The following is a 13,487-nucleotide window of genomic DNA, read 5'->3' as shown; positions in this document are numbered from 1 at the left end:
TGCGATCGGGAATGTGGTGGTCAAACCCAAATTTGATCTGACTCACTTTAAACTCAAGCCAATTGTTCACTAGTCATTCCAAATAATAACAGAGCAAATAACTCCCTGAAGGATGCCAAGCCCTGGAGCGACAACGCATCAAAGAGGTTTGCTGATCTTGCAGTTTACCCACCTGCAGTGCATCAGGCCCACTCCCTTGGGCCCCACAGCAACTCACAAGTTTCTCAGGCTCTTGAGAGGAGCTAAGAGGTTGGATCCAACCTGGGTGGGACCAGGCAGCTGTGTCTTCCCTGGGGAGACTTTTACCCTTGGATATACGGAAGGGTCCTTTAGGGTAAGAAAGAAAGACAATGTGTACTCAGCTTGACCTTTAATTGGTACACACTAAGTTCCCCAGGATTATTTGTTCCCATCTAAACAGCACATCCTTTGCAGGGACAAAGATTTGCATTTGTTTATTTGCTTTATGAGATGTTTGTTTGTTTGCATTTTTCCAGTGCTGGCTCTTTTATGAGCGTTCATAACATTAATTTACTTAGCATTTTTTATGATTCTAATTTACCCATATCAAGCTAAATAAATTGAATTTCCATCTTAATTGGTTCATTTGGTAGAATCAAGTGCACATGTTAACATGTGCATAGCTGTTAAGATATATCGCATGCATCAATAACACTGTTAAAAAGCAGGACACCCAATTATGCATCTATTTTTAAAAGTTACATCAGAAAAACTGTAAAGGTGTATCAGGGTGCTAACAGTGGAGACTATTTTAAGAATTATAAGTAAGTTTGCTTTTTTATAAAATTTGAATATCTTGTACCACGAACATGTATTTTTGTAGAATGGGAAAAATAATGTGTTTCTTCAGGTACATTTGTGATTTCCTAATAAGCAACCTCATAATGGAAAAAAAAACTTTCATTATTTTTCACATGGTTAAAATTAATCAAACTTTTCACACATTTGACCTGCATTGAACTATATTTGAGATTCTGCATATTCCCAGAGACATTATTCAATAATGAAATGTATATTGTAAATAAGAAAAGATAAGGGGAAGAAAGGCTTTATTTTATTGTTTCAAGATATAAGCATAGGCACGTGTTAAAAGTAGCCTAATAAACTACCCGTTTCTCTCCTCTAGCAGCTTCAGGCTTGCTCATTTGAATCCCTTGAAACGTATCTAAAGAAATACATTGCACAGAGAGGGCAATTTGTTTTTGTAATAAATATTTTTTGAGGAGTTGACTTGACCCTTGAAATCAGGTTCTTTCAAGATGCAAGATATGCTTTTTAAGTCAACGATCTGATGTTCGTAAGCTCACAAATGAGGGTCATATATGTTAAAACCTGAGATGATCCTGCTGCTGGGTACAATGATGCCATGGCTACGTCTTGAAAAAAGCCATATTCACATCAAATAGGAAAGCCGTTATGAAAACACTGTTCTAAGTTTTGTGTGGTTTCTGCTACAGTTTGGATGTGTGTCCCCACCAAACCTTATGAGGAAATTTGACTTCCCAATGTTGGAGGTGATGCCAGATGGGAGGAGTTTGGGTCATGGGAGTGGATTCCCTCATGAGTAGATTAATGCCCTCCCTGGTGGGGTTTGGGAGGGTGGGTGAGTGAGTTCCCACTCTTAGTTCCCCTGGGAGCTGATTGTTAAAAAAAGAGTCTGGTACCTTCCTGTCTTTCTTGCTTCCACTCTTTCTGTGTGATGTCTGCTCCCATTCACCTTCTACCTGAGTGGATGCCATCTGAGGCCTTCACTAGATGCCCAATCTGGAAACTTTCAGCCAGCAGAATCATAAGCCAACTAAACCTTTTTTCTTTATATGTAACCCAGCCTCAGGTATTCCTTTATAGCAACAGAAAACAGACTAAGATAGCTTCTATTTGTTTTAGCCTGAGTGAAGATTTTCTCCATTACCTAAGACTGTTACCCCAATATGCTCCTTATTAATTAAATCTGGACTCTGAAGCAAAAAGCCCTGGTTCTTTCTCTGGGCAGCCTAATGTCTTCAAGGAAGTCACAAAGATGGATGATTCCTGGTCTAGTTCCATTATGGTATGGAAGGAAAGAGTCTAATGCAGTTACAGGAGTTAAAATGTGAAAGAAGGGAAGACTCTAACACTAAGTCAACATATCACATATATCTTTTTCATATTAAGAATGAAGTTTTCTAAACACTTTTCATTAGCTTTTAAAGCAAATGAAGAAGGCAACATTTGGATCACTGACACCCTCTCGGAGAAAGACCCCAGCAGAAGCACTGGGAAGGAGGCCCAAGTGCAACATCTGGCCAGGGTCTTTTTACGCTTAAGGGAACTTCAGTGAAGTCAATAGCAAATCAGGTGGTGTCCGCAATTTTCTTTCATAAATAATCATACATTGTAAATATTATTTGGTCAAAGATGTAAGTTTGAGAAGATTTTGCATATAGCAAGAAGCATTACTGACAATGATCCTGATCATTTTTATTAAGCTATGGACATCATGACTGGAGAGTTCTGATTTGTCTCCTATTCCCTCAAGTTTGTTGAATTAAACTGTTGTAGCTTGCTACTCAAAGAGAGGTCACCAAGCCAGCAGCACTGCAGTCACCTGGGAACTTGGTAGAAAAGCAGACTCTGAGATTTCATTGGAGACCTACTGAATTTTGGCAAGAACCCTGGGTGACTGGTAAGCACATGAAAGTTTGAGAAGCACAATTATCCAGCAATCATGTAAATGAACTGCTGCTAGCCAATTACTAAAGCTTATATTTAGTGAGAATAACCAATTCAAAAAAAGTGACATGTAGCTTTTAAGACACTCCAGAAGGAACTATAACATGATCTGAAGTAAAAGAAAGCATGCCTGTTTCAGTTTAGCCTCATTTAAGATGTCTTCTTGCTTTTTTTTCTTTAGTATGACTCATTTCTTTTTCTTCATTCCTGTCACACATCTTACCTCCTCCTCACGTTGTCAGTCGAACTTACCTTCAGGCATCTGAGGCAATCTCTGGGTGTCCTGAGAAAATGACAATGACAACAGCAGGATTGGGGAACCAGAAAGGCAGAACTTGCCCCACTGACTTTATTAAGTTCAGTTCATGTTCAGTATAACAATTTGGAGCTTACAGACATTACATCGTGACCATTGACCTTTACCACCAACCTATGAGGTTGGCAAAACAAGTGACATCATCATCATTTCTCACTTACAGCTAAAAAACCTAAGATTCCAGGAGATTCAGTAACACATTCAACAGCCCATACCAAACAGCAGGTGGACTGTGGTGAGATGCTGGTTCCTGACTCCAAACCTTAACTCCTTCCCTGGACTGAAGCCTCTATCAGCAGGGGTCAGAGAGAATGTGGTTATGAGCATCACTAAGGTCAGCAATAAGGTGCCTGTCTCTTGGATTGGGAGTCTCCTATATGCAAAATGCTCTCCTAGACCTTATGGGAAAGCATAAGGTCAAAGAGTCTGTATTGGAGATTTTGTCTGCCCAACCCCCAGGCCTTGAGCATGATCACATGCTCCATGCTCCATATGTTTCCTTCCAGAAGAAAGGATTTTCAATCTGCATTTAGAAAGAAGGAAGAAAATGGTATGAGCATGTGGAGGTGTGAGATCTTTCAAGAAGCATGGAATTCCGCCTAGGATTTTGCTTGTATGTTTGTTGCAGATGCCAAGTGGGCATGAGAAAGAAAAGCAATTCAGGAGGGGGAAGAAGTGAGAACTTGCATCTGGTGCTGCTTCACCATGATCATCATTTTCACCTTCCTGCTCAAACACTCCCAGCAATCAGACTGTATGTTCAGTACTTCACATTGATTTTCTCCATTACTATTCAGATGTCAGTCCTAGAAGGTAAGTATGTGCTCCCACGTTAGAGATAAAAACATTGAAATAAGGAAGACCACAATATTTGCTCATGGTCACAGAGCTACTAAGAAGTGTAGTAGTTTATACCTCAATATTTTGGACCTTGTAGCTCAAATATTGAGCCACCAAGGCTACCGTTTCTTTTTTTTTTCTTTCTTTTTTTTTTTCAGACGGAGTGTCGCTCTGTTGCCCAGGCTGGAGGGCAGTGGCGCGATCTTGACTCACTGCAAGCTCCGCCTCCCGGGTTCACGCCATTCTCCTGCCTCAGCCTCCCGAGTAGCTGGGACTACAGGCCACCACGCCCATCTAATTTTTTTCGTATTTTTTAGTAGAGACGGGGTTTCACCGTGTTAGCCAGGATGGTCTTGATCTCCCGACCCCGTGATCCACCCGCCTCGGCCTCCCAAAGTGCTGGGATTACAGGCGTGAGCCACTGCACCTGGCCAAGGCTACTTTTTCTAATGTATCATCTGTATCCACATGCCCTGTCATATGTCCAGTTTACGCTTAAGGGAACTTCAGTGAAGTCAATAGCAAATCAGGTGGTGTCCGCAATTTTCTCAAATCCACCTCTTAAATCAGAACCACTGAAGATGGGCTCCAGGCAGCTGGCACCTACACATGACCCTAGTTAATCTGATAAACATTGAAGACAGGCAATTGCTTCTGTAGGTTATTTGACCTCTAACTGTACGTACATTGGACTTGGGGTTTGACATGAGAGACAAATGGGAGATAAAATCAATTTATTAGCCTAAGAAAGATGGCATTATATTACCGAGGAATAAACTCAAACCAGGAATTTTAAGACTTTTGTTTTCATATCTGTATGTCATTGAATGTGGCCCCCTTAACTTCTCTAAGCCTGCATTTCTGTATCAATTTTTTAAAAATCCCACTCAGTCTACCTGAGTAGAGTTACAAAAATATGATGAAAAAATAAATGTGAAACATTCTGAGAAAAAGACCTTATAGCTACATAGAAGTTATAATGAAAATAATGCTTCAAATGACTAGCTTTGTCACTTTGAAAAACATGGTTTGTTAAAGAAGTGGTAAGTAAAGTTTTCTGCATTCTGGAGGTAGTCTTGAATCAGAAACTATGAAAAGTTTAAAATTATCAAGGTGAAATATGATTAGGAAGACACTCTAGAGAACTGGCAAGCCTATATGACATTTGGAATGAAGAGAGTGAAGGAAAGAGAGTGGGAGAAGTTTCTGGAGGTTCAAAGTTGAGCATGGGAATGCTTGGGCTTAAACAGGAAATAGGCACCAGGTTGTTTGGTAAGGCGAGGGGATTAGGCATAGAATACAGACGGTCAAGGTGGGTGGAACAACATGGGCAAAAAGAATGAAAGGCATTTAGAGCTGCCTATTTATTTTCTCGTTCATTTGCCATCTTCAATGGTTCTATGCTAAATATGCTAGGGTTCTTGAGAGAATGAGAGACAGCCTCTGCCTTAATAGGGTACATAGGTTGGATGGGGTGGGGCTGGTGTCAAATGGTGAGAAAGGAGGAACTGAAGTCACTATAAGGGGTGACGGTGACGGGGAGACTTTGAAGAAAAGAGAAGGGGAGAAATACAGCTCCACCTAGAGGGGCATTTGCCTTGGAAAACCTTTGGTGCCTTCAATTTCTGACTCAAGATTTCATCCAAATTCCACAGCTGAAGTACAAGGATTTGCCTTCTTTTCCTTCATGTATATGTTTTCATTAAAGGACACTCTTCTCGTCTGGTATAAATTTTCCTGAAAATGACATCTACAGTGAGTGCCATGTCTTAAAAATTGTATTGATTCTAAATAAAACTCAGTCTCAATTCTTAAGATGGCACTTCCAATAATTTGTTTCTGCTACATTATGTGGCAAATGTGAAATGAAAACACGAAGGAATTAGGAGTTCAATTTATCTTCCAGAATAAACAGCATTAAAGGAATTAACAGACATAATGCTTTTGAAATAGATGTTGGGTACCATTTAGCCTTTTGTGAGCTCCCCTTTCCTTTTTCTCATAAAAATGTGATCCCTTTGACATTGGAACTGCTTAGGGCAACAGTTGTACATATCTTATTCTAACTTGTGTTGTAGTAATTAGTGTTTTAATATTCTTACGTATATATTGAGTAGATCATTAACTGCTTGAAGACATATTTATTTGTCCTGTGTCCCTCATCACACCACCTACCATAGAGTACGGCAGTCACTATCCATAAAAGTCTGGTAGGGATAAAAATAAAATAACAAGAAGTCCTTTACTTCAATCTCCTCCTCCAAATAGAATTGTGCCCGAATGATTTCCTTCAGTATTCATTGAAAAAATATTAAAAATGTGAGTCTAGAGCTCATTACAGAGAATCTTCCTCCAATTCTCTTCAGATTTGAGAATTTTCCTTGTGAAAGAGTTAAAGCTCGAAGAACAGTTGTGACAATACTGAAGCATTTGGAGAGGAGAGAGGAAGGCGGGGAACTGAAATATTTGGAAATAAATGTACACATTTGGAAGACGAGGGAAAAAAAAAGCAAAACAAAAGGTGAAAAAAGGAGTGCCCAAAGAAATTAGGAAAATATTAAGATAATAACATATCAAGGAGGTTATGAGATAATCATAAAAGGTTGGGGTTAGCAACCTGTGACTTTTAAAGCATCTTTTCCAGAGATGGGTGAGGGCATAATGGATTTTAATTGAGATCTCCTTTAAATACATTTCTAATAAAGAATTTCACAAGTTCACACCACTTACCAAACACAAAGTATTAGATATTGTCGAACCATAGAGACAGACACCATGTTCTATTTCTTAAACATGCTACATTGTCCAGCACAATGTAGTATTAGGCATCCAACATACATACAATAAATATTGTTAAACTGGCTGGCCATAGGAGCAAGAAAAATTGTATTGTTGGAGTAGGACCCCAAGAGGATGTGATGGAGATGAGTAACTCTAGCTGCACCGCTACATTGATACTGGGAAGCTGAGAAGAGAATGAGGTCAACACATTGCAGCGATGAAAATGTTGGCTGACCCTTAGCCAGGGTCTTGAGTCAAAAAAGAAAAGGGGAAAATACCACTGAATCAGTAGAGAGGGCATTGAAAACACCAGCTAGGAAGGTCCAAGTTGAAAACACCAGCTAGGAAGGTCCAAGTTTCCAAGAATGCCAACATATGGACAAACATTCCTGGTACATCTGTACATAGAGAAATGTATGCCATCATAGCAAGAGGGAATTGGGCAAGACGTTCTGGGACCTGTTGGGTGGGAAATAGTGGCAACAGAATTAATAGAGAAATGAGAGAAAGGAGGAGAAACAGGTCAACATAAAAGCAGGAAGAAAAGGGAGCAAAGGGTTAGAGACCCAGAATGCTATTTGTGTTTTAAAATGATGTTTTGGCTTTTGCTAAAAGCAATTCTTAGAATTAAGAGCCCAATTATCAGTTACTATGACTTACTTCTTTCAAGATTAATATATAGAAATTGATTTTTTGTTACACCATGTGTGAAGTTAAAAAAAATCTAAGAATTCTATTTTTAGAAAACTGGATATGATGTTTTTTCTCTTTGAGATATCACTTTATCTAAACCACTATGAAAAAAAATGGTTCAATAAATAAAGCCTAGAAAAAGGAATTAAATTTTATTTCTAAAAATATCTCAAACGTGAAGGAGTCATTGTATTCCTTGTCCACCCTGAAGAAATAGGGATTTGTGGTGAATGTGATCTACATAATTAAGTCCACAATATTACCATGTTTATAATACCCTCTGATAATGTTTCAGCATAGCTACCCTTTTAAGCTACTGTTTTAATCTCTTATTTATTAAATGCCAAAATAGAAAAAAAAAGAGGCTTGTTATATTTTACAATCTAGAAATATTTTAATGACACCATGAAAACTGTGCCGCACACTAGACTGGCTTGAAGTGGATGGAAAAATTGCCCAGTGGGTGGAAACTTGAATTGTCCATAAACATCAGACGGAAAGACAACTTTCCATGAGGCCATGGCCCAAATTCCACTTAAGCCAATTGACTCTGGATGGAAAAAAGCAAGCCTAGCTCATTAAAAAAAAGGTTCATATCTGAGTATCATTTTACCTCCCCTCCCACAGCAGTGATATGACCTTGTGCCAGAAGGAGACAAAATCTCTTCGATTATTCATTTAGAAAAGAAGCCAGAGGAAAAAACATTCCTCACCCTTGTGAAGAAGCCCAACTCAACATCACTAGCAAAGCCATGGAACAAAGGCCATTGGAGGGCTCCCACTCAGCCTCATGCTCCAGAGAAAAGCACATCTCAAACTGGGCCGAGTTGCACTCAGGTGTGGAGGACGTTTGCACTCATCACATTGGGTGGTTTCAGTCTGGACACCTCCTTCCGGAGAGTAGTCAGGAACAACTCCCCATATCATTATGCTGCCATATTAAAAGGCATAATCGTTTAGAGAACTGGAATTTTTATTCCAAATTTAGACTTCAGGCCTTCAATCTATTGTTAATTTATCACACCATTTTCAACGAGCCAGGTAAACTCAGTTTTGTGGGAAAGTTTTGAATAGTAATTAAAAACACTACATCACAATGGGAAGATGATCAGAATTCATGTGAGAATGTCATATAAGTGAGAAAGCAAGAATATCTTCAAAGGAAAAATAAAATATTTGGAGTTAAAATATTTGATATCTAAGATTGATTTTATTTTATAAAAATGATTCAACTATCTGGGGATCTTATTTCTCTCTGTTGTTTTCAACAACTAGGTTTTATGAAATTTTAAACCAGGCCATTGATTTGACTGAAATTTTAAAAACAATGAAAATGCAGATCTTGTTATGTGTTGCTATAAGTGAAGCCAAAATAAGGCACATGGAAAATATCAATGAATTAATAAGTTTATTATTCCAAATCTCATGATCTCATGGAAAGAGGTCTAAAAAACAGAGAATTATATATAATACATTAGACTATAAGTACAGTTAGGTATACCTTATTACTCTAATTCTCTACAATATCTCATTTAAAGTCAGATAATTAAAAAGTCATATATTTAATAGGGCTTTTATTTATCTCAAGCTCTAGCTTTGAGAACATAATGCATTTGCATCCAGAAGCAAACAGCTGGAACACAGCACCTAATGCTGTTATATGTGGCTTCAGGTGGGAGTTCCTTATAGTGACTTTTCACTAAATGCAGAAAAAGATGTCCTAAAGGGAACCAGTGAGCAGTGGCAGAGAAAAGATCACCTTCTATGTATTTAAAGTACAATTAGAGAACTTAAGGCCCAAGTTTCTTAAAGCACAAAAGAATGGTATTAGAGTTGTTCTTTTTTTAAATAATACAATTTTTTAAAATCTCACCTTCTAATTTAAATGAAAGAGTACAAATATTGCCAGTCTGAAATAACTCATGTCCCAAAGGAAGCAAAGAAATTCAAATTTCCTCTGAATTTAACTGGATTATATTTTTTAAATGACTTGGCCTTTAAAGTGCATAATTTACTTAAAAGGAAACATAACGAAGATGGAAAACACAGCTTTATTTTCTGCACTGGGAGACTTCTGTTTTGTTTCATTGTCATTACCTTTTAATATTCCTACATATCAACGCATTCCCAGATAATTAAGGGGCTAACATGGGCCCTGCTGTTTCATCAATTCCACATTTGCCTATGATCATAAAATTGCTTCATTATGTTATTAGTTCAAAAGTTCTTTTTGGTAATTCCTGAATCTCCTCCCGTACCCCTATCTCCAGCACACACACACACACACACACGCACATGCACACATCACCCCTTTCTCAGGCTGCTAAAGCAAAATGCCTGGTGACTCTTAACATGAGAAATGTTCAAGGACTGGAGCTTTAATGTTCTCTCCTCTTAGGACCCCTATCCCTCCTATTTTCTGAATGTGTCCCCAAACTTACAAAGCAGCTCTTAATAGACACAAGGGTGAGTTAACACTAGAGTGTATATAAATTGCATGTATGTGTTCCTGTGTGTGTGTGTTGTGTTATGTCATGGAGAAAGGGGTGTGTGTGTGTATGGAGAGGAGAGAGAAGGCTTCACTTTACATCTATTAAGTAAGAAAGGAGTTGAATATATTCCTCTCAAAAAATATTTTCTTAACTTATTAGAAACAACAACTCAGAAACTCTAAAAATCGAGTAAATTAGTAACAAATATATCCTAAATTTATGTGGGTCAAATTAAAAGTTTAATGAGTCTATGTACAGGGCAGTTCTTTAAATTTGCATTCAAACGAGAGACGGGACTCCAGATGTGTCTTCTAAACTTCGGTTCTAACCATTTCTGGAACCATTCCTGGGCTGTCAGGTGGGAAGATGGGTGCCACTAGTGCTGTGAGAGAGGTTCCATGTCAGCGAGCACTGGGAGGAACAAACCCGCAGCGCTTACCTAGAAATGCCAGCTAAGAGTCATGGGCTGGCGGGCCCTGGGGCAATCAGAGAATCAGAGAGAGGTTGGGAAAATGAGAGCTGCTTGTTCAGGCTGCCGTACTTTCTCTCCAACTACTCAGCCAGAGACACACCTACTAAAGCTCCAGGTTTTACGAAAAGCAAAGATGCACTCTCCAGCCCACCGCTGGAACACGGTCCAAATGCACGCTTAACATCACAAAAACTTCTTTCCTTTCACTTACCTAAGCACACCCTAACTAACCTAACCTGAAACCCCCAAAATACGCCTCCCTTGGCCTCTGGAGCAAGTCAGTTTTGAAAGCAGTCCTATCAGCAAAGACACCGGGCAGCCTCTCTCACTCCTACCACCATCATCTGTTGGTACCCAGAAAAGTGGCACAAGGTGAAGGCAAACTCGATCGAAGAGCCCTCCGAGAAATCGCACATTCCTCTCACTTACTTTGAGTTGCAAATGTCCCCTCTGGCGCTCAGTCTGCCTTTGTTGCAAGGGGCGAGGTTGCTACGGCTGAGTCCAGGTACCCGGCTCGCTGCAGCTCCTGCTTGGTCTGCTGCTGCTCTCCCCGCCTTCTGGACGGATGACTCACTGGTCTCTTTCTTCCCCTCTCTCCACTTTGGATTTTCCTCTGCTCTGGGGCTCTCTTGGCGGGATTTTTGGACTGGAAGGCGGGGAACCTGATCCTGCCTTTGACTCAATTACGCCCTGACAGGGAGGGAACGGAAGGGAAATGGAGAATGGGAGGGATGAGAGGAGCGGGCCAGGAGGACGCAGGCTGGGCGAGGGAGGGAGAGCGTTTTGCACTCGAGAGCTGATTGGGAAGCTTATTAAAAGCAGAATACTCCAGGGGCAGTCTCTCCCCGCGGAGCAAGAAAGAAAACGGATTTGAACCAAGAGGCCATGAGATGGTACCTTGTTTTGTTTCTAGCAGAGACCAAACACAACATTTCTTTTCCAAACTCCACCCATGATCTATTCTTCAGATGAGTGCAAAGCCACTTTGCCAAATAGGATATTTTAAATGGACAATTGATGGCATTTTAGGTTACAGTTTTGGCCCCCCACAATCCTTTAATGATATTCAGGATGAAAAAGCACTCTCTTCGAACCAGCCTCTTCTTCCACCCACGAAAGCCCTCCCTATACACAGAGGCAGTTACCCAGCTGTCAGTCACATCTCACCTGCAAAGCACAAAATGTACAAAGTACTTTTTCTCAATTGTCACAGAGTGACAGACGTCTGAAAGTTCCCAATTAAGTGCTACTTACCTTTAGGGAGAGCTCTTTCCTTTTTTGGTTTCCTTGGCACGTTTAGCAACCTATTCAGTAACATGCCTTTGACACCCAAGAATTTAGAGGATTCGTCAATGTAGCTCAAACTCTGAGGTTTGTAAAACTTGGAGGCTGGACTTTGCATCTCTCTGGAATTTTCATTTCATTCAATTGAGGAAAGATGCTAAGGCAATGCATAGGTAAATATTTATGATATAGATGAGATAAAAGTATTGTGTAAAAGGATTAAGACGTATTACACAAATTCACCCAAACATTTTAAAAATGTAAATTTTGAGATTTTCTGCCACTTATCAGCTTTTCCTGCTCCTTGGTTAGTTCCTTTTACCTACTTTTACTGCTCAGCTTATCATTTGATGGCGTCCATCCCAAATTGCTTGTAAAAGAGACTCGCATTTTTCATAGTTCTGAGTTACATCCGTTCATTTCAATTTGACAAATATTTATTAAGCAACGTATTTACTTAGAACCATCCTTAAACCCCCAAACTAGAAGCATTGTCTTGTGGCAAGTAGTTTTTAGGGACTTGGGGCTCTTATATTGACTGCTACCTGTAGAAATGTCCCTTGGAGAAGTTAGCTGGAACCAAAGAGGTGGCTCTACAAACTCAATCAAGCAGTCAGTCAAGCTTTTCAAAAGGAACAGCATCAGAGATGCACTTACACACATACAGTTTATCCCCCTTCCCAAACCCTTCATACACATACCACATACAATTCTCAAATGAAATAACTAAATAAGGAAGCTGTGTTCCTTTCTTCTATACGCAGGCTTCAGGTTACCTATTTTCCTTTTGTGATTCCACTTCCGTGTGAAGAAAGCATTGTTTGTTTTAATCGGATTTCACCTGTATAAAGTGTGGCAGAATGCACATTGTCATTTTTATTAGTATTTTGCCCAGTCCCTTTACAGAAAAAGATGTCTCAGCATTCTATTAACACTCCACAGGGGCAAAGTTTCTAAGGCATTGAACAAAGAGCTATCCATTTTCTTTCTGTTCTTCAGCTTTATTTTAACATATGTAACATATGTACATACAAATGTATATACTATATATATATATACACAAACGTAACATACAGCTAGCTACCAGTTAGGTGAACAATGCTGGCTTGATTGAGGTGCTCTCTATAGGGTTGATAAAGTAAGCAGGAGAGTCCTATGATTTCTACTCAATTATATATGTTATATCAAAAATATCACCCTTTATTCAGATAGGTGTATACTAAAATTGCATACATCAGTGATTATCAATTGGGAGCAATTTTGCCCTCCAGGAAAAGTGAATAATGTCTGGAGATAGTCTTGGTTGTCGCAAATTGGGGGAAGAGGTTGCTCTGGCATCTAGTGGGTAGAAGCTGGGGATGCTGTTAAACATCATACAATGCATAGTTAAACATCATACAATGCCTACTCCATAGGCAAAGCTGCCCCAGTGGCTGCTGGCTATCCACCTTTATGGTCATTTCCTGATTGTATGCTAAACAAGGGGTAGTTTATTCATGAATTTTCCTGGAAAGAGGTGGGCAGCTCCCAGAACTGAGGGTTCCTCCCCTTTTTAGACTATATATGGTAACTTCCTGACATTGCCATGGCATTTGTAAACTGTCCTGGTGCTGGTGGGAGTGACTTTTGGCATGCTAATGTGTTATAATTAGCATATAATGAGCAGTGAGGACAACCAGAGATCCTGGCCATCTTTGTTTTGGTGGGCTTTGGCTGCCTTCTTTACAACAAGCTGTTTTATCAGCAAGTTCCTTATGACCTGTATCTTGTGCCAACCTCCTATCTCATTCTGTGACTTAGAATGCCTAACCTCCTGGCAATGAAGCCCAGTAGGTATCAGCCTTATTTTAACCAGCTCCTATTCAAGATGGAGTTG

General features: G+C 39.6%; 1 protein-coding gene across 4 annotated transcripts in view; it reads right to left on the bottom strand.

Moving 5' to 3' along the window:
• LOC105471321 (pleiotrophin) overlaps nucleotides 1-11,111 on the bottom strand; it is a 108,734-nt gene extending 97,623 nt beyond the window's left edge. The window contains exons 1-2 of one of the 4 annotated variants that reach the window (XM_011723755.3): nucleotides 10,757-11,111; nucleotides 173-327 (exon numbers count right to left, since the gene is read on the bottom strand). In XM_011723755.3, the coding sequence (XP_011722057.1) occupies nucleotides 173-183 (11 nt within the window). In that variant the 5' untranslated portion in view covers nucleotides 184-327; nucleotides 10,757-11,111. Of the gene's footprint in view, nucleotides 1-172; nucleotides 328-10,756 lie in introns of those variants that run through there. The other 3 variants (XM_011723757.3, XM_011723756.3, XM_071094433.1) reach the window with 3 other exon arrangements.
• Between the last annotated feature and the right edge of the window lie 2,376 nt (nucleotides 11,112-13,487).

This window comes from Macaca nemestrina, chromosome 4 (genome assembly GCF_043159975.1).
Source record: "Macaca nemestrina isolate mMacNem1 chromosome 4, mMacNem.hap1, whole genome shotgun sequence".
In the NCBI taxonomy this organism is placed as follows: domain Eukaryota; kingdom Metazoa; phylum Chordata; class Mammalia; order Primates; family Cercopithecidae; genus Macaca; species Macaca nemestrina.
The sequence above is the reverse complement of the archived record's forward strand: the minus strand, read 5'-3'. Positions and strand labels throughout refer to the sequence as shown.